Source organism: Seriola lalandi, unplaced genomic scaffold (assembly GCF_002814215.2).
Source record: "Seriola lalandi dorsalis isolate HSWRI2012SDOR001 ecotype SW California unplaced genomic scaffold, Sedor1 jcf7180002054945, whole genome shotgun sequence".
Lineage (NCBI taxonomy): Eukaryota > Metazoa > Chordata > Actinopteri > Carangiformes > Carangidae > Seriola > Seriola lalandi.
In genome coordinates, this window is record NW_019525496.1 from 1,174,305 (window position 1) to 1,192,765 (window position 18,461).

Genomic DNA, 18,461 nt, shown 5'->3' on the forward strand with positions numbered 1-18,461 from the left:
ACCCACCCCCGCCTCTCCGGTTGGATCCACACCTCTTCCACCTCTCTCAGAACAACAGGAAAGACTCAGGAGAATCACTGGGCTTAAACTTGACCCGAGCCCGGAGGATGAGGAAACACTCGTGACATCACTGCCAACCCATGAAATCCAGAAATAACTTTCCTGTCCAAGAAAACCTGCAGCCCCCGAGCAAATGTGGCCCCAGCGGAAGGTCACATACACAAACATGGCAGGGCCGGTCCAAACTGAGTTTAATCTTCACTGTGCCACTTCCTCCAGAAACAGAAGCTCTCACCCCCGGTGTGTTGTCTTGTGGCAGGAAATGCAGCCATGTGGTGACTCAAACACTACTGCAGCTTTTTCTCCTGCGTAGTCTCGGCCTTTACAATCCATTTTGACACATTTAAGAACATTGTGAATTCTGCTTATGACTTGCAGCAATGAAGCCGGCCGTGCTGGCTATCACAAAGTGTTTTTAGCTCTGAACATCAAGTCTTTCTTCGGCAACATGCCCGTGTCAAGTCTTGAGCCTCCATTTGAGATTCATTTCTACTCTTCATCTGTTGCCTCATCTATTTAAACGACAGGGGCTCACTCATGACATGTCCCTTCATCTTCTCTGCGAGCGAGACACATGGATGGATGGATACATGCCTACTGTAGACTACTGTGAGCTGCCACTTAACAGGAGGTGTGTGGGCGACTCTGCCCATCTCCCCTTTTAGAAACAGCATTATTTGCTTGTTCTGGGGCAGATATGACTGGTTTCCTTGCAGCAGGCACATGTGACCATTCCTCCACAAACAATAAAAAAGGCGGATATCTCAGCCGGCAGACTGGCGGCTCTTCCTGCTCTTTAGCACGGATTCCGCTGTTATTGTGCGAGTCTTCTGACCTGCGGGTCACTGAAAGTCTAGTCCATGCTGGAGTCAACAGCAACTCTACTGAGGGAATGTTTACCTTATCTGATGTGCATTTTACAGTAGAGAGCCAATACTTTCAATCTTCAGCCCTCCAAATTAATTCAAGCTCAACCCACATCTTCAATCTTCAATCAAAATCTGTTATTGTGTATTATTCAAAAGATGGTGACTTAGACTGAGTAGACAGCTGTTTAAAAGCTGGATATGTTGTGAAGACTGCATCCCAAGCTGGCCATCTGTGTGCTTGCTATTGCCATTAGCAGGTCTGAGGTTTTTACGACGGGAGAAATAGACATCTCTTCAGCCAATCTACAAGCACATCCACTGGTCTGGAAATATAAATGCAAAAGTTAGAAAGAAAAAAAAAAAAAAGTCTGAACACATTCCCCCTCTGGGCCCCAAGTCTCCAACAAGCACCTGCATCCAATCAGACATGAGCACAATCTGGACATTATTTTCCAGACAAAATTTATTTGATATTTAGATACAATATGAAGACTTAATGGCACACAAAGATCTACAGAAAGAAAAGGCACAAAATGTCATACATTCACTACCGTGTCCCCTGAATTTCAAAAGCTGATCAGAAACATTTAAAAGCAAGCGGTCCAGAAATTAAACAGTTGCAGATTTCATAAATTAGGATAAGACTGTACAGTTGCTTTGTGAATACTTCCTCTCCCCTATGTCACTGTCTTGACAGATGGCAAACTGAAACCATTGATTTACGTTATTCTCTTTAGCCACTGGGTTCTCTATTCAACAGACAGCAGGAATCATTAAGATAGACTTGGAAACATTGATTACACTGAAGACAATTTTTTTTTTTTCGCACTTTGAAAAACACACGCACACAATCTCAGTACAGTTACAAAGATCGACGGGCTGTCTCATATACTGGAGTAAAATGGACCAGACTGTATCACAACCACCTCCCATCATACTGAAACTAACACCGTATTTCCCGCAGAAAAGGAAATGGTGAAAGGAAGTCAATGGTTTTGATGAGCAACGATATCAAAAAGATCCTTGTATGGTATTGTTCACCTGAGAAGATTTTGTTGTTTTGAAAAATGTTGCCTCAGAAATTTGCTTCCAATTTTTCCTATTAGAAAAAAAAAAAACAACAACCTACAATCGCAGAATACATGTAAACATATCAGAAATCCATTTACGCTCTTTGGACAAGCCAATAACCCATTACTGAGGAAGTGATCACGTTCCCTCATGAGACTGACTGAAAATAAAAACATTAGAATATATGAACCCAGAAGATTTCATTATATCAGCGTCTTAAAAATGTGGAAAATAGATCTCTAAAAATAAATCCATAATTCCTGTTGCACAATTTAAGACAATGACACACCAGAAAAAACAAAAAAAACAAAAACACTAACACTCAAAGAAGACCAGTAAGAATCAGATGAGGAAACCACTTGTACTGTACATGTATGTAACACAAGTGATGATCAACACTGTAGGCCAGTGCCACATGATTCTGAAGCCTATGGGGAGAAAGTGCACTATGGAGTTGAAAGTGTCATGAAGGTGGCGTATCCATCAAACGGCTGGTGTGAGGCAGAGATGTAAATGTGCAGCCCTTTGCAGCAGGAACAGTGCACGCTGGCTGTTACGGTCATGATGCACAAAGTTTTGCTTGCTGAAGGAATGGCACTTGCTCGAGGCTTTGACATGTATCAGAAAAAATACAAGGGAATCACATGCAATTTTACACCCTGAAGAAAACTAAGAGTCATCACAAAACAACTCTGCTCATCAAGCTGTCTGCCAAGACTTACTCCTAACAAGCAGCAGCTAATCGCCAGTGCTAATGTTTAGGCGTCAGGAAAGTTGTCAGTCAGAAACAAGGGAGGTAGCTAGAGCAATAGCTGGCAGCAGAGATGCAATAGGTATAATAGGTCCAATAGATATAAGGGTAAGGAGATTAAGGCAAGCAGTGTATGGTGCTGGTGTTGACTGGGAACTGATAAGGCAGTTATGAATCTGTAAACACACCTAGAATGAAGCAGAAGAAGAGGCCTTTTGGAGTCAGAGAACTTTGGAGAACCAGATGAGTGAGACGGGCCTCTGGGATGGGCTGGGCGAGGTGGGACAAGCAGTGCGGTGCAGTTTGGCTTGTGACAGAGGCCGGAGGGGTGTAGCACCATCTGTGGCTGTTTTTCAGTGCAGTTTCTCTGGGGACATCTGTTAGGGAGGTGAATGCTGTGTTGTATGTTATGTGTGAATGTCTTCAGAATAGGGAGTGTGTGGGGAGAAGAGAAAGAGGAGGGGAGAAAAAAACAAAAAAAAAACAAAAAAAAACCAGAGCTGTAAACACTTCCAAAGTAACATCCTTTAGCTGAACAAGCTTGCATGGATCTGCCCAGCTTGAGCTTTTAAGTGATCAGTCACCGCAAAAGCATCCACACCTGCAAGTGTTTGTATGTGTGAGAATGAATTCACATGTTTATCCTCATGTTCTCAATGTATATGTGTCATATGCATGTGTGGGTTTCTATTACATCTGTACGGGAGTTAGAGCGAATACCTGTACGGGCATGATTGTCAGTGCTAATAAGATGCAGTGCTTTGGGTAAGGTGGGGTGATGGGGGAAGGATTACAATGGGCCAAGGCGCCAAGGATGTTAGTAATCTCTTAATGGAGGCTGTGGCAGGAAGGAACATGAGTATGACAAACAGACACACTCATGCCAGGGAATGCAAACCACTGAGCCGGTGTGTACAGTTAAAACCAAGGAGGGAGACAGGGAGGTCAGACAGGGCATCATCTTGATAGGAATGTTTTGGAGGGTAACATTAACAAAAGAAAGAAAAGAAAAAGGAAAACTGAAATAATACAGGGGAAATATTTGGTCCAACACCTGCCACTGTGGAATCAAACCAATGAAACTGCTTTTGTAAAAATTCTCTCTATTGGAAGCAGCTCCTCTTCATATCGCTCAAGGCTTCGTCTTGTCAATAACATGATGCCGATACCTGGCCTTCCTCTGCTCAGGAGATCAAAATTAACCAGAGTCTTATCAGCTAGGATCGTGTTGGTTTCTAGAAATCAATTCCTCAGTGGATAGAATGTCTATGATTGGGTGCAAGTCAGGGATCCGCTCTATTGATTGCAGGTAGCAGTGCCCCATCCTCCACAGCCTGAATCAGTTAAGGTAAAAAGTGGCACCGAAGGACCATCGCTGCTGTCATCGTGAGTGTTTAAAATCCGTTGCCTTTTCATTCGTCTGCAGCACTGGTTCCTCGGACTTCACCCTTTTTGCGAAGCTGTGGGGTAGAGGAGGGAAATGAGACACGTTAAATTTATACAAGCTTAACAGGTGAGGGCAGGTTCAGTGGATGCTTGCATTCAGTGGAAGCCTTCACAAATGTTTACTAGTTGTGGTGCAAAGGGTCGAGACTCATCTCTAATCAATACACATGACTAAGTTTTACTATTTGCATTACAAACCATTAAAATACAACAAAATTTTTTTAACTAAAATCTTTAGCCTTTCCTTAAAATCTGCTGCAACAGTTTTATCAAGCCCCTTGTTTGTCCTCTAGGTAGATAAAAGCATCGCTTTCAGATTCTCCCACCCTGAGGCTGATGGCTTTGGAAAGTCAATTAGTGTTAGAATCTGATAGCCGAACACCTTAATGGAACAGTTCAAACTAACAGTGGCACTAAACAGAGGAATAGACAGATCTGATGAAATGGCATGAGGATTCACCCTCCTACTTCTCCATCCTTTTTCCCCATCCTCCCTCCCTTTTTCTCAATCACAGCACAGACTCCTTCTCAACTGCAAAATTCCATTTGTATGTTAATGAGGAAAAAAGGAGCCATCTTGAAGCCCCCCCCCCACCCCCTTCTTGCCCTTTCCTTCTCTCATGCCCCAAACCCCCCCCAACCCACACACACAAAAAAAAAAAGGCAGACACGACTGCTGGTGCATCGTCTGTATAATGTGGAGTTTCTCATTGACACACTGCAGTGTTGTCAACAACCCGGATGGTGGTGTCTGTACGTAGGCTTTGGCCACCATCACCCCGTGCCATCCCATCCAGTCCGTGACCCTGCTAACCCTTGAGCCCAGAGGTTCAGGCCTCGTCGGCCTTCTCACCGCAGCCCTCTTTGATGGCACCCGCCTGTTTACTTACTCCAAGGGAAAATGGGAAACACATGCTGAATTGGGGCGAGATGTGAGGCTGGTGGGGGGGTGAGCACAAAATGCTGTATGTTGGTAGTAAGCCAGGAATGTTTGAGCCTGTCCCACTTTGGCCAGTCCAGCCCGGATTCCTCCCTTTTTCTCCTTGTACGGCCAAAAGCTCCCAGACTGATATTTAGAGTAGTTCCAAGAGCAAACCAGTGGTAAGGCTTTACAAAGAATGTGATTCACAGAAATTAAAGCCTGTGATTTAAAAGAGAGAAGACCGTTTTCCTTCCCTGCCTTGTATTTCTCTATGGGGAGGTTCTGGATTGCAGTTACTAGTCTTGAGCAGGCTTTGTGTGTGTGTTTTTAACTACCGGCCACCTCTTAAAAAATAGCATGTGTGATTCTGAGAAGTTTGCCCAGATGTCTGGATATATCCAGAGAACAAGGCACTTTCATACACAAATGTAGACATATACACAACACGCACTCATGCAAGCCATTTTCACTGTGTCAGCAAAACACTGAACAACCTAACACATACGTCATATTTCTCAGTGATCTGGTGGCATACAGTAATTCAGAGTGAGCTATGGGGTTACACACATGTGCACATATAGACTTAGTGGATTAAAAGATCTTTCACAACACCGAAGTACAGAGTGAGGGCAGCAACACAGAAACCCCACAAGGAGCAAAGACAGCATCTAAGAGAGACTGGCCTTTACCAGTAAGAACTTACAAAGCAACACTCAGACATACACCTGGCCTGGCTATTCCTCTGCAGCCTTTGTACCTCTCACAGAGCCCTTCTTACGCATCTGGACAAAAATAAAATACAGTAAATCACAGAATGAGAATGAGGAAGCCTGTGGGGCAGCTAGGACTAGGTAACAAAAAGAAATGTTTTTATAAAATGGTGAGTTTGTTTCTTTCAGTTTCCAAGATTTATTCTGAAATACAATGTGGGTCAAGGAAGTAATATTTGTAGTGTGAAATGTTAACAGAAAAAAGCTGAATTGTTATTTTCCTCTTTGGCAAGCTAGAAATACAGTCATCTTAGTTTTTTAATAAACATCAAATGTCTACTTTCTGTTATCCACAGAAAAGTGAACTGCAGAAAGTGCAAAGCATAAAACAAAAATACATCCACATGATATATTGGTGATAATATTGGCAGTACAAGAAATACAAAAAAAAATTACAAACTTATGGTTTTAAACATAAATTCCAAATATTTTAAAAAGGATTAAAAGATACATTTTCAGTGGAGAAAGCTAAGCGCAGATAAAATGGCAATATGAATATTCATTCTGTAAAAGACAGACTCAGTAGATGCACCGTCACACTGGTTCTGGCAATTATTAGGAAAAAAATTACAGAGCCTGTACACTCCTGAGACTGGAGACAGTTCCCTGCACAAAGCCCAACAATGACCAATATGTACAAGGTTAATCTTTAATTGTGGATAATTTTAATTCATATACACTCACTTCATCCAACTCTCTCTGTGTCTCTGCCTCCATCCGCCGGATATCATCCATAGTCAGGTCCACCCACTTATCGATCCAACAGAAGAGCTGGCGGTGAAAGTTAGTGAAGATCCTCTTCTCTTGCTGGGGAGACAGATGTAGTCTTTGTTAAGGTTGGGTGATATGCCTGAAGTCATCACATTATTGATAAGACTATTTTTCAAAGATATATGATGACAAAGAAAAGATTACATTTCAATATTCACAATGATGTGTAATATGTTTCTTTGTTCAAATACAATACTATCATATCATCATGATACATTTACTTTGTCAAAAGACAATAATACTGAATTATGACCAAGCAGTAATATTGGTCAGAGGCAGCGAATTGCTTTTGCAAATGGAAGCGCTCCCTGAATACATCTCCTGAACCAAAATAAATGGGCCGCGTAAAGTGTAAACATGTCACTCTAACCTCATGGATCAAGTTCTCTACTTTGGTCTGCAGGCCCCACCACTTGAACTTGACTGTGACCAGTTTGTAGGCGCACATCCTTGGGCAGTCAGGCTTACTAACCAGCTCTTTCTGTTGAGAGAAGAACAGCACAGCAAAACAGTGACAAGACTTACAAACCACCACTTTTTTAAAGTATCAGAAGAAATAACAGCAAAAACTTGACAGAAACTTTCCAATGAGAAAATAATCGTAAAAACAGCAGAAGGCTGAGAGAATATTATTTTAGACTAATCGTGGCTGCTTTCAAAACTAAAAATCATTAATACATAATGCTTTGGGTATGGAGCTTGCTGAAATAATTATCAATATGAAGATGTGCTCTGCACAGATAAAAGCACCCTAATCTCCAACACACTTTCTAAATCCATCTGCTGCTTGCACTCTGCCTCCCTCTGAAGAGAAGAAAAGGAGGGGGGGGGTTGGGGCAGAGCAAAGTGGATAAACTCCAGATGAAGGGACCATTTCTCTGCCTCCGCCCTGACAGCGACACCGTTCCCAACAGGCATGCCTTTGTGGCCATGGAAGGCAGATAAAACGGTGCTTGCGAAGCGATAAGGGCTTCGCGGTGCAAAGCTGGTTACATTATTAACACCTAGGACCTGCTCGCCCCCAGAACACACAAACTCTCCCTCCGAGAACACCTGTTTAATTAATCACTTCATTCTGGCTCGGCATTCCAAGAGAAAATGCCACAGACCCGCCTCAATCACCCTCATCCCACTGCCGTTTGATGCTACGATCATGGAGGAGAGCGAGAGAGGGGAAATGAGAAACATTTCTAAATTTGCAGTGGGTTTAGAAAAGTTGTCATCGCTAAAGGAGAACTTCACATGAAACGGATTCTACATCAAAACATTTACGGTGACATTTCTTCTTTCCTTCTCTGTGCCCCACTCAAAGGAGCAGAAGTTTTCAGAAATACAAAGGGTACTGATATGCAAGCATGTGTGCATGCAGAGATAGACAAGAGTTTTATTGCTCTGAGAAGCTGGCAGAAATTGTGCCTCTGTTGTCACATAACTACTTTTTCTTTTTTTTTTTACCTTTTCAAAAACAGTCTTTTTCCCATGTCCACAGCGGACGGGAAAGTGATCTAATTAAAAACACAAAATAAAAAGTTGTGCTTCTTTATTCATACTTTTTAAAAAGCTGTTTGGCTGCCTTTGTTCTGTGAAAATTCTTGAAGCAGAGGAAAGTTTCCCATGGTGAACTTTGAGGGCTCCACTGCAGAACAGAAATTCTCAGCGCTCCAACAGTGAGCAGGACCCATTTGTGAGGCTGTGGGTTACGACAAGGTTTAGAGGGGAACGCAGTGAAACTCCTGACAAAGTTTCTCTGTGTGGATGAGCGACGTCTTATTGACTTATTACTTCCTATCAAAAGTACATCAGTCCTTATTCAGAATTGCTGCTTGTCAAATTTAGTATCAATGTCCATACACAGTCTTTTCCCCCCATTTCTGTCTTCATTTTCTGTCACACACCAAGTCTGGCAGATGGAGCTCAGGGTAGAACCTTTATCTGACCCACTGACTTGAATTTTCTATTACATCCAATTAGAGCCGAGAAAGAGGTGATTTGTCTTCATCACATTGCAGCCTTACAGTGCTGCAGACACCACTCTAGCCTTCCACCAGCTCTGTGCGCTCAGAGCCATTTGGATTATTACAGGCGATGGTGCTCAAGTCTACGTGAAAACGAATTGACAAATTAGTCTAAATGAAATTAAAAATAATAATAATAAAAAAAAAAAAAGGCACAAAATAACCGTGCAAGTTCAAGTCTACAACCTTGAGTCTATGTGAATAGGGTTGCCTAAGCTTTGCACATCTGGACACTGTAATTTATCTCCTTACTGCTTTCAATAACTGCATTATTTCTGTCAAGTTACATAGGGACCATGAGTGAAAAGCATTTTTCAAGTCCAGCCACAAATTCTTGATTGGATTGAGGTCTGGACTCTGTAACTCCAGGACACGAACATTGTTGTTTTTAGGCATTTCCTGAGTAGCTTTGGCTTAGTTTTGGGGTTGTTGTCTTGCTGGAAAATGTATCCTCTCACAAGCAGCAGTTCTCTTGCAGACAGCAGAAGGCTTTCCTCAAGAATTTCCCTTTTTTCATTCATTTTACCTGCTATCTTCATAAAACTTGTGAGACCTGGTGCAGAGTAGCATCCCCACAGCTGCCACTAGCAAACACCACACACAAAGCTCAATCTTTGGTCTCAGACCGCTGAACTTTCTCCTTCTGCCTTTAAGTCTCCCACATACCCTCTGGCAACACTAGCCAAAATGTCACATGTTTTGTGGCTTTTTGTTTGTTGTGGGTTTCTCCAACAATTGTTGTATGCACGGTGTCTCCCATCCCCGCCATTGAACCCTGTAGCTTCTTCAGAGTTGGCACAGTTCTCTCTGTGGGGAGGACAGTCTGCTCCAGACAGATTTACAGATGTTCCCTATTCTTTCCATTTTACTATGACCAAAATTAGTTCGTCAGTGTCTTGGAAATTCTGTTGAACTGGAAGGTTACAGCAGCCATGCTGAACTTTCAAAATAAACACACAGCAGAAACCATAAAAACCATTTTTAATTATAAGGAACTGCTTAGAATTATCCAAGGTCAGAACCAGGACTTGTGTGAATGACAATGACCTAATAGTTTGGTATAAATAGTCAAAAGTGGGTTGAATTGTGTGGCATTAATTGCCATTTGTGTGTGAATGTGATAAATCTAATTTCCACAGCTCACAAGAGCCTTACCTTCCAGTTGGGCCCAAGAGGTCCTCTGCCCGTCTTAACGGACTTGAACAGGTAGGGATCCTCATCTGGCTTGTAGTCCTACAGTGAAAACAATTTGTAATGAATACACATAGCACATTTTATTCAGCTGCCACAATCTCTTCAACAAATTAATCTATTACTAATTTAAATGTTTATTTATGAAAATGCTACCACATACATTTGCAATAAATGTGTTTTGATAAAGGAAATATATATATATATATATATATATATATATATATATATATATATATATTATAGATAGATAGAGACCAGTGCTAGTGTTGCTGCACATCCAAGTATTTGTGTGTGTGTGTCTACAGCTGCTCTAACTGCAACAGCACTCCTTATCCTATACATCAAGTACGTACAGTAATGTCCTGTCAAACCCATTTTACTGAACTAACCACTTATTCTCCATTGCACAGGGGAACCTTGGTCCCATGGCAAAAAGATTTTTAAAAGCATACAGAAAAATACCGAGCGATACTGAGTGCATACGCCAAGCACATGAGCACATGACAAAGTTGGCTTCATAAAGTAGGCAAGAGAAATAGTAATACAAATAAATGAAATGGCTTTCAAATTATCAACAGCTCAAGGGCCCAGCAATTTCAAATAAATCATGATGCGCCTGCAGCTAAAAGCTACTTTTCAGGGCTATCGGCCAACAGGAGGGTGCCCAATGTGTGAAAAGAGATAGAAACCCACCCCCACTCACACACACACACACTAATTTGGCTGTTTTAATGCTGAGAGCTCCATCACTATAACAATACAGTGTGCTGCACTAATGAGGCCTGTGAATCGATGTGCCGTGGTAGACGAAAAGGAGCTACTCCTCAAGTAAAAGAGTGTGTGTTTGAGCGTGAGTGTGTTTGTGTCGTGTGTGTGTTTGTCTAGTTCCGGCATACGAGGCACTATGAGCCTTAATTACACTAACAAACTCATCTGTGCTGGCGGTACGCCCCAGGCCCTGCAGCCATGCCTGAGGCTGAGGGCTGATAGGGCCCTCAGACACAACACACTGCTCCAGCAAGGCAAACACGTCTGCCTCGTTAACTACCCACCGCAAACAAACACGCACACACACACAAACTAATGCTTCTCAGTCAAATAGCCACACATATGCACACAAGCACACACAGAGCCACAGTGAAATGAGGCAATATGATGTCAAATAACAGCAATAACATGCAACATCTTCAAATAAGATTTCAGAGATTGTAAATAGAGTATCAAAAACTCATATTTATATTTTGAAATTCTATTGAGGCAGTCTTAGAATGCTTAAATAGTGTATGTAAGTTTTAAACACGAAGATTTCAAGTAGCTGACACTTCAAATGTAGATCAAATGCTAGATAATTCACATATGTTCAATACATAATGAAATAGTTACCAGAGAAGACCTGAGCCGATCAAGCATATTTTTACGGATCACAAATATGTTTCTTTAGTTCCAACAAATCCAACAGAGTGAGACTTCGTTCCAGTGTATCATGTGACATCCCTGTCAGGAATTGCATTCTCCCAATTAAACTTTCCTTCCAATGCAGAATATCAACAACCTGCTTATAACTTAATATTTTGTGACCTTCAGAATTTGCTCATAAAAATTCATGTGTGAGATTAAGTAGTCTACAGCCTTGTTAAGTCAATGGAACAACAGATACACTCAACATTTAAGTAATGTAATTGTAGGTTTTGTGTCTGTATTGGGTATCATCAGCTACCCAAAAAGGTAAAGGACTTAAATCGGGGACAAAAAACACTTCAGTGAGACATCCCTAATGGTCACATCATTCAACTCTAACCACACTGTTAGTCAGAAGAGTATGTGGCTCATTGTGCTTAATATTCTGGTAATACAGACAGCTTACGAAAATACATTTCCAGACTTGGATCCACTAGTTCCACTAAAACAGATCCTCTAGATACAAGAAATAGCTAGAAGTATTCAAGTATATACATTTCAAAAGACATGTTCAAAGGCTAGAGAAAAAAAAAAAAATTCAAGTATATTTCAATGCACATGTTCAAAGGCTAGAGAAAAAAAAAAAAAATTCTGATTGCTTTTCAAGTTAATCAAGCAGTATATCAATAGTATGTTAAAATGAACAATAATTTAAATATTGCTGAGGGAATTTGTCAAATAAAAATGTTAAACATCTGCAGATTGTGGCTTCTCCAGTGTGATGATTTACAGGTTTTTCATTTCAAATCAATATAAAATAGCTTATTTTTTAAATGAAGAAATTCCTGTATCTGTAAAGAAAACTTTTTTTTTTTTTTTTTAAAAGATACACTCAATGGTATTTTCAACAAGATTTTTACTGCTTGTCAAAAAAACATTCCTTATATAACATGGATTGAGTGTGGTAGTGATCACATTTGTCCACATGAAGGCGCCAAACTTTTCTCTTGGAAATGTGCCAGAGGAGAATTTCTACTTACAGTAGAGGACACTTGACTTCTGTCTGTGATGTCAATGGGCACAACAGTTACATTCTGCCATGTGGAATAGTCTAGTTTGTGCACCTGAACAACAACAACAAAAAAAAAAAGTAAGAAGAGCATACAAACAAAATCTGCTGTTCAAACTTGAGATTTTTGAGATAAGATGCAGAGGTACCCACATTTTCTTGTGTTCCAAGGTCTGGTTTGTGCCACGTCTCAATCTTAATGAAGAAATTGTCTTTCATATACTCATTCTAGAAGAAGAGTCGGAATCAGTAAACTAAATGTATAATATACTGTATGTAGATTGAGTAAAGTGAAACACCTTAAACTTAGTTACAACTAGTATATTTTTGATGATTTAAGACATGCAAAAACAAAAAACAACAACAATAAAAAAAAAAAAACTAAAAGCCATTTAAGGCGACCTACCGTCACAACTGGATCAAAATCAGACATGGAGAGAAAAGGAAAAAAAACAAAACAAAACACCATTACCTATACATATAATAAAAACACACACTATAACTTCACTCCAACAGAAAATACATGGCCATGATACAAGTAACACAAATGTATTTAACCACTGAGAGGACCAAGGGTTTCAGGGTAGTGCAAAGGTAAAGGGATATGGGGAGGGGGACTCACTGGTTCTGCAGTAGGGGTAGGCATTCCAGGCTTTTTCATGGAATACCAGGGAGCCTTCAGGGGCTAACAGCCTGACAAACCCTGGGACTTTACTGTATGGTTAGGAAAGAGGTGGGAACGGGTAGATGTAAGGAGAGAAAGGGGAAAGGAAGACACACTGCTTCACTCATCAGTGGTTCTAGAGGAAAGACTGCAGGAGCAAAATGAGCAACTTGGAATGTTTCACAACAAAGATTAGACAACACTGCCACCGCCTGGCAGCTTGGTGTTATTACACTGTAGAAAGGAAGTTCTGAGATCAAATAATTGAATTTTAAGAAGTTAAAAAAAAAACCAAACAAAACAAACAAAAAAAAAAAAAAAAAAAAAAAAAAAGTTAGGTACCTCTTTAAGTGGTAGATTTTGTGTGTATACTGTCCTTTCTCTCCATCTTTTTCATAGGGCTCATTCCTGAGTACCTCAATGCCCTCACCACCACCCGTCTCATTTTTACTTGCTTCAGCCACAGAGAACAGCTGTCCCACTTGATACTGTAACACAAACAAGATAACATTAATACAAATACAGTGACTTACTATATGCACATAAAATGAATGAAAACTGTTCTAAAGTAACTTGCTGGTGCTCCAGGGTCAATGAGGTATACAATGTGTCCTAAAACAGACAACAGCTATACACAGCACTTTTACTATTATGAGCACACAAGATTTTTCCCTTTCAGTTTCATTTAAAAGATCTTTAGATGCATGAAAAGGTCCAAGTATCCAGTTTCCAGTAAGACAAAATATATGTAATTATGTCTGTCTGTACGCACCTCTTGTGTGATCCCAAATCCCAGTTTGGGAACCACTGTTAGGCGACAGCCCTGTTTCATGTTTATATTGTGATTATAGAGACTTCTACTATTAATAAAATCATTCAGTACTTGATTAGTGTTTTAAAACTGAGCCACTAAATAAGCCAAAATAAACTTAGTAAGATGTATTACTGTCCTGCCGTCACTCCAGTGGATTGCAGAGTTACGTATGTGCCAAGAAAAACTGAATAGTCAAACAAGCTTGTGTCCGAACTGTGGTGTGGGATACAATAACGGCAACCCTAATCTGGACAGTCTATTTACATTTCAGACTAAATCTATCATACAATCTACCGACAAAATTAAATAACTGTCTCCAGTTATATTTGAACAATAGATGGTGCAACAGATGATGATGTTTGCTTAGACTTCAGCTATCAGAGCTCTTATTAGTGTTTATTGCCAAAAAGAGAACACTTTTATTTGGAACAAGCTTTAAAATGCGGTCTTAATTGCCAAGACATTTAATCACCATATAAGGCAGCAGGGTGAGTCTGGGATTCGTGAAATAAACCTCTATGAACACAAGGAACAATTGCCTGCTCATGTAAAATACAAGGATTACAAATTATGCCTTTTTGGATATGAGTGTGTTGTGTTGACTTGAAACCAGCAGCCAAACACTTGATATGATAATACAGTGATACATTTATTATTCACTAAATGATACAAAGCAATCATTTTAAAGAAAGATGTATTACAGAGACTTATTGTAATTACTATTACCCATCACTCTAACCCATCACTCTATGACACATTCTCTGCCCAAATAAGGGATTAAAGTAACACTGAAGGTCAGACTAACAAACAAAATGAACTGGTGTGCATTTGAAAAAAGTCTGATAATACTATAGTGGGGTAGTATGAGGTAACGCAGTGACTGTAAACCAGTTTTAGGGCCACAATAGAAAAAAAATGGTTGAAAAAAACAAAACAAAACGGAAAAAGGAAGGTATTTCACATCCTTTGCAATTTTCACACACATCACATGTTGATTTGATGCCATTTATAATGAAGAAGGACATTGGTGAAAAGTACAAGAGATGAGGTAGCATCCAGAGGCTCTAAACTGAAAAATCGAGGAAAAAAAACAAAAAAAACAAAAACATTTCATTTTATGATAGAGACAAAAACTGATTACTCACCTCCTCAACACTACAGGGTAAAACCACACGGCTGCAAAAGAGAGAGAAGCTTGGTATCATTCATTCAATATTAAACCGCCAGGAGCATTACAATTTTACTTTAATTCAAAGCGAACAAGCTTAAGTATAACATTACCACCAAAAATAACTTTACATTCAAGGAAGGTGCAGAAAAACATGCCTCATCATAATTTTCAGATCCAATTAGTGATCCAAAATGTGTAAATATTTGAAAATGAATAACAAATTAATCAATACGACAAAAACACATTGATACTGCAAATGCATAAAACTGATCATTCAAAACATTAACTCTCCATAACTAGAAAGAAGAAACTTGTTTTTCGATGCATCAAGACATCTATATGCAATGACATCAATAGACAAAAAACTTATTATATTAATGACTATGACGTGTCAATTGTCTGTCACTCTCCACACAGTATGAAGCAAAAATGAAAAACCAGTGCAGAAGAAGCCATTTTGCTGTCATGCGCACTACACCGTCGCCTTATCGATAACCTCCACAATGCACACAAACCTTCTCATCGCTAAAGAACAGGAAGCTGGTTGTGGGCCACTCTTCCTGAGGAAAAAACTACTACTGGCTAGTTCGACACACTGCTGACTTCAGCAAGAGGAGTGGAAACCATCACTAGTCCAGAGTGGAAAAGTAAGACTTGAATGGAGCCAAGACTGAATATAGCTACGAGATGTCCAATTAAAGAGCTGTGAGAAAGGGAGACACGAGATATACAAACGTCTTTACTTAATGCATACTAAAAGTACATTGAAACTGTTTTTCTTTCTATCCCAGTAGAAGTCTACTTCAGGGTGTGGTATGCTGCACTCAAAGCAATTGCAACATTTACCCCGATGTACATGATGCTTCTTGCAGTCACCACTAACCACACGGTGCCAGAGAATGAAAAAAAACAAACAAAAAAAACATGGCAGGCAGAGGAAGTTCTCTCAAAATATAAATCTAAAGTAAGGCTTTATTCAAACACAGACAGACACACACTTTGTTTTCAATCCACACACTCTTTGAAATAGATAATGAGCTGTCAGAAACCAACTCATGACAATGAGAATTTACATTTTGTCCAGAATTGACACTACTTTATTAACTTGTATTGAAATAAGGTTAATCTTCACAATAACACCCAGTGACAGACAGGGTGTTTTTTCACTCCAGGCTGCTATGATGAGACCAATGACATCTCTAAAAGGCAAGGATTCCTAATGTGTGATGATGACTTCATCACAATCAAAGGGCACAGAGGCACATCGTGATAGTTCTCCAGTTTGAGGAATGACCTGGACAGAGTATAGTGAGTACATGCAGTTTTTAAATTGTTTAAAAGGATGTATGTAATTTGTGGTAGCACATTAGAGGACTACTACATGATTGTGGATTCATGTACACACAATCTGTTGTCACTTAGTATAGTTGACCAGTGGCCCCCTGCCCTAGTTCTGCCAATTTTAGAAATGTCATTGTGATTTTCTACTTAGCACACAGGTGATGGAATTAAACCCATGAACAGCAGAAGTTTCTAAACATGTTAAAAGTAATATGTTTGGCATGACACACTGAGATAACATGGTTTTACATAACTCTAATCAGTATTTTGAGTTCCTGGATTTCTGTGCAGAATTAAACCCAGACTCATCAACCATCTACCCTAATATCAAAATAAACCACAGGGTATTCAAAATAAATGTATGGACCTAAGAAATACCAATTAGACCTAAAATACAATCATGTTCCTAAATAGAAACACAGTATGGACGGAGCAAAGATGTAGACGAGTCAGATAAAAAAAAAAAAAAAAAAAAAAAAAAAAAAACTAAATATACATGATCCACACAATAACACTAATCTAACAGTCAAGAAAATTTTTATTTTAATGAAGTTAGTTCACATTTCTGTATATTGGAGTCTGGTTTTTATACTTTAGCTATTAAGCTTCTGTTTATTATGATGACAAAAACTTCTACTCTTACTTGTTAAACTCCTGTGACGTTCCTGTGCCACAGAATTTACAGCATTTAAATGACTTATAAATTTAATCTGAGTAGGAGACACAAAAAAAATGTTTTAACTATTACATTAAAATAAGACATGTTCATCAAATACACACATCTTTTCATCCCTATGAAAAGACAAATTTTACTAGCTGACCAGGTCGGGAGAATAATTTTGTAACAGACTTACTGATGGACCCAAAGTTACAAACAAGCGTCCTTTTATTTTTAGGTCCAGCAGACAAAAATTGGCAATAGTTTTCATAAGTGGATACATTTTTCTGTATAGGCTTACGGCTAGTTTACTGCTGTGATATTTTTCCAATTGACAATGGCTTTCATGTCAACACCAGCATCTTTTGATCCAACTTCATGACTCATACACCTATTAGCTAAGTTAGCTAGCCTAACTTAAATACTACTACCGCTAGCTAGTTCTAAGCTCTAAACAGCTTGGTTTGACACACATAAACACAAGAAACAACCAGCAAATTCGCTTATTGGTCAAAGTTTTTTATCTTGAGTAAGATTAGCTGGCGCCAGAACGGGTTTATGTGTCAATGTTGCTAAGATAACATTAGCAGCGCTAGGTGATTCCGCATTCAGGTTATACCGTTAGGTTAGCTAGCATTAGCAAATCGTGAGCTAATTCGTAGCTCAAGTTAGTTGGGAGCTGTACAGCTTGAACGCACAAATGTCGGTGCGCATATCTTTTAAAATCATAACATAAACCATAGTCTGAAGTGTTCAAAAGTCAGCTGCTTAACGTGAACGCATGACAGACTGTGAGATTACGGCAGCTGTCATACAGAGCCGTGTTGCTGTCAACGCCGGTAGGCCACAGCAGCTCTTGAGCAATCCCACCCTTCCCTCGTGTGTCTGACACACACACACACTGAGGCAAGATGAAAAGTTTTCATCGGTGTACTACCACTGAAAAAAACACCCTGCCCAAACGAATCTGTAACTAAACGACGCTGTGGTTTCAAAATGATAAAAACAGAACAGTGTATACAGTAACATAGCACTTACTACTCCTTGATGATGACCATCGTAGCTCGCTCCTCTCGACACCACTGGCGCTGCCCAGCTACCGCTGATTGCTACTGACGTCATGAGCTGCTAAGAGCAGCGCCCGGTCCCTCCCTCGTAAGCGGTGATTTGCAGAAGGAGGCACAGACGAACCTGCTAATTAGTTTCAACCAATAAAGTTTCTCCCTGCTGGTTTTTAACCCGCCCATTGTACAGCTGCTCTGATCATGCCAGTTATTCAGCACATCAACTTAAAACCACATCATTTGTTAAGACGGTGTTATTTCAGATTTATTTGGGAAGCAATAGAAAAAAATCCTTTAATAATAAGGACTTCCAAACATTTTTGCTTGTGCCACCTCATAACACTGTTGTGGACATGAATTGTGAGTAGCTCAGCCAAAGACATATTCTTTTCTTCTCAAACTGTTGCACTTGA

At 39.8% G+C, this 18,461-nt stretch overlaps 1 protein-coding gene across 2 annotated transcripts; it reads right to left on the reverse strand.

Moving 5' to 3' along the window:
- Positions 1-1,374: 1,374 nt before the first annotated feature.
- Positions 1,375-18,135, reverse strand: LOC111645017 (phosphatidylinositol transfer protein beta isoform). Of its 2 annotated transcripts, XM_023394032.2 has the most exons (12): positions 18,023-18,135; positions 14,960-14,990; positions 13,343-13,488; positions 12,959-13,050; positions 12,743-12,750; positions 12,490-12,564; positions 12,308-12,391; positions 9,831-9,908; positions 7,031-7,141; positions 6,574-6,696; positions 5,823-5,901; positions 1,375-4,211 (listed from the first exon to the last, which is right to left on the reverse strand). In XM_023394032.2, the coding sequence occupies exons 1-11, from the start codon at positions 18,040-18,042 to the stop codon at positions 5,854-5,856; spliced, it is 816 nt and encodes a 271-aa protein (XP_023249800.1). In that variant the 5' UTR covers positions 18,043-18,135; the 3' UTR covers positions 1,375-4,211; positions 5,823-5,853. The 2 variants fall into 2 exon arrangements, with proteins under 2 accessions (XP_023249800.1, XP_023249798.1); XM_023394030.2 differs by lacking the exon at positions 5,823-5,901.
- Positions 18,136-18,461: the final 326 nt, after the last annotated feature.

Bases quoted from the DNA above. Each gene is read 5' to 3' on its own strand.
- LOC111645017 (XM_023394030.2), bottom strand. From the start codon at position 18,042: ATGGTCATCATCAAGGAGTA. The intron at 7,142-9,830 runs GTAAGGCTCTTG...TTCTCTCAACAG, and splicing joins CTCTTGGGCCCAACTGGAAG to AAAGAGCTGGTTAGTAAGCC. The intron at 4,212-6,573 runs GTGAGTGTATAT...TCTACCCCACAG, and splicing joins CACAGAGAGAGTTGGATGAA to CTTCGCAAAAAGGGTGAAGT.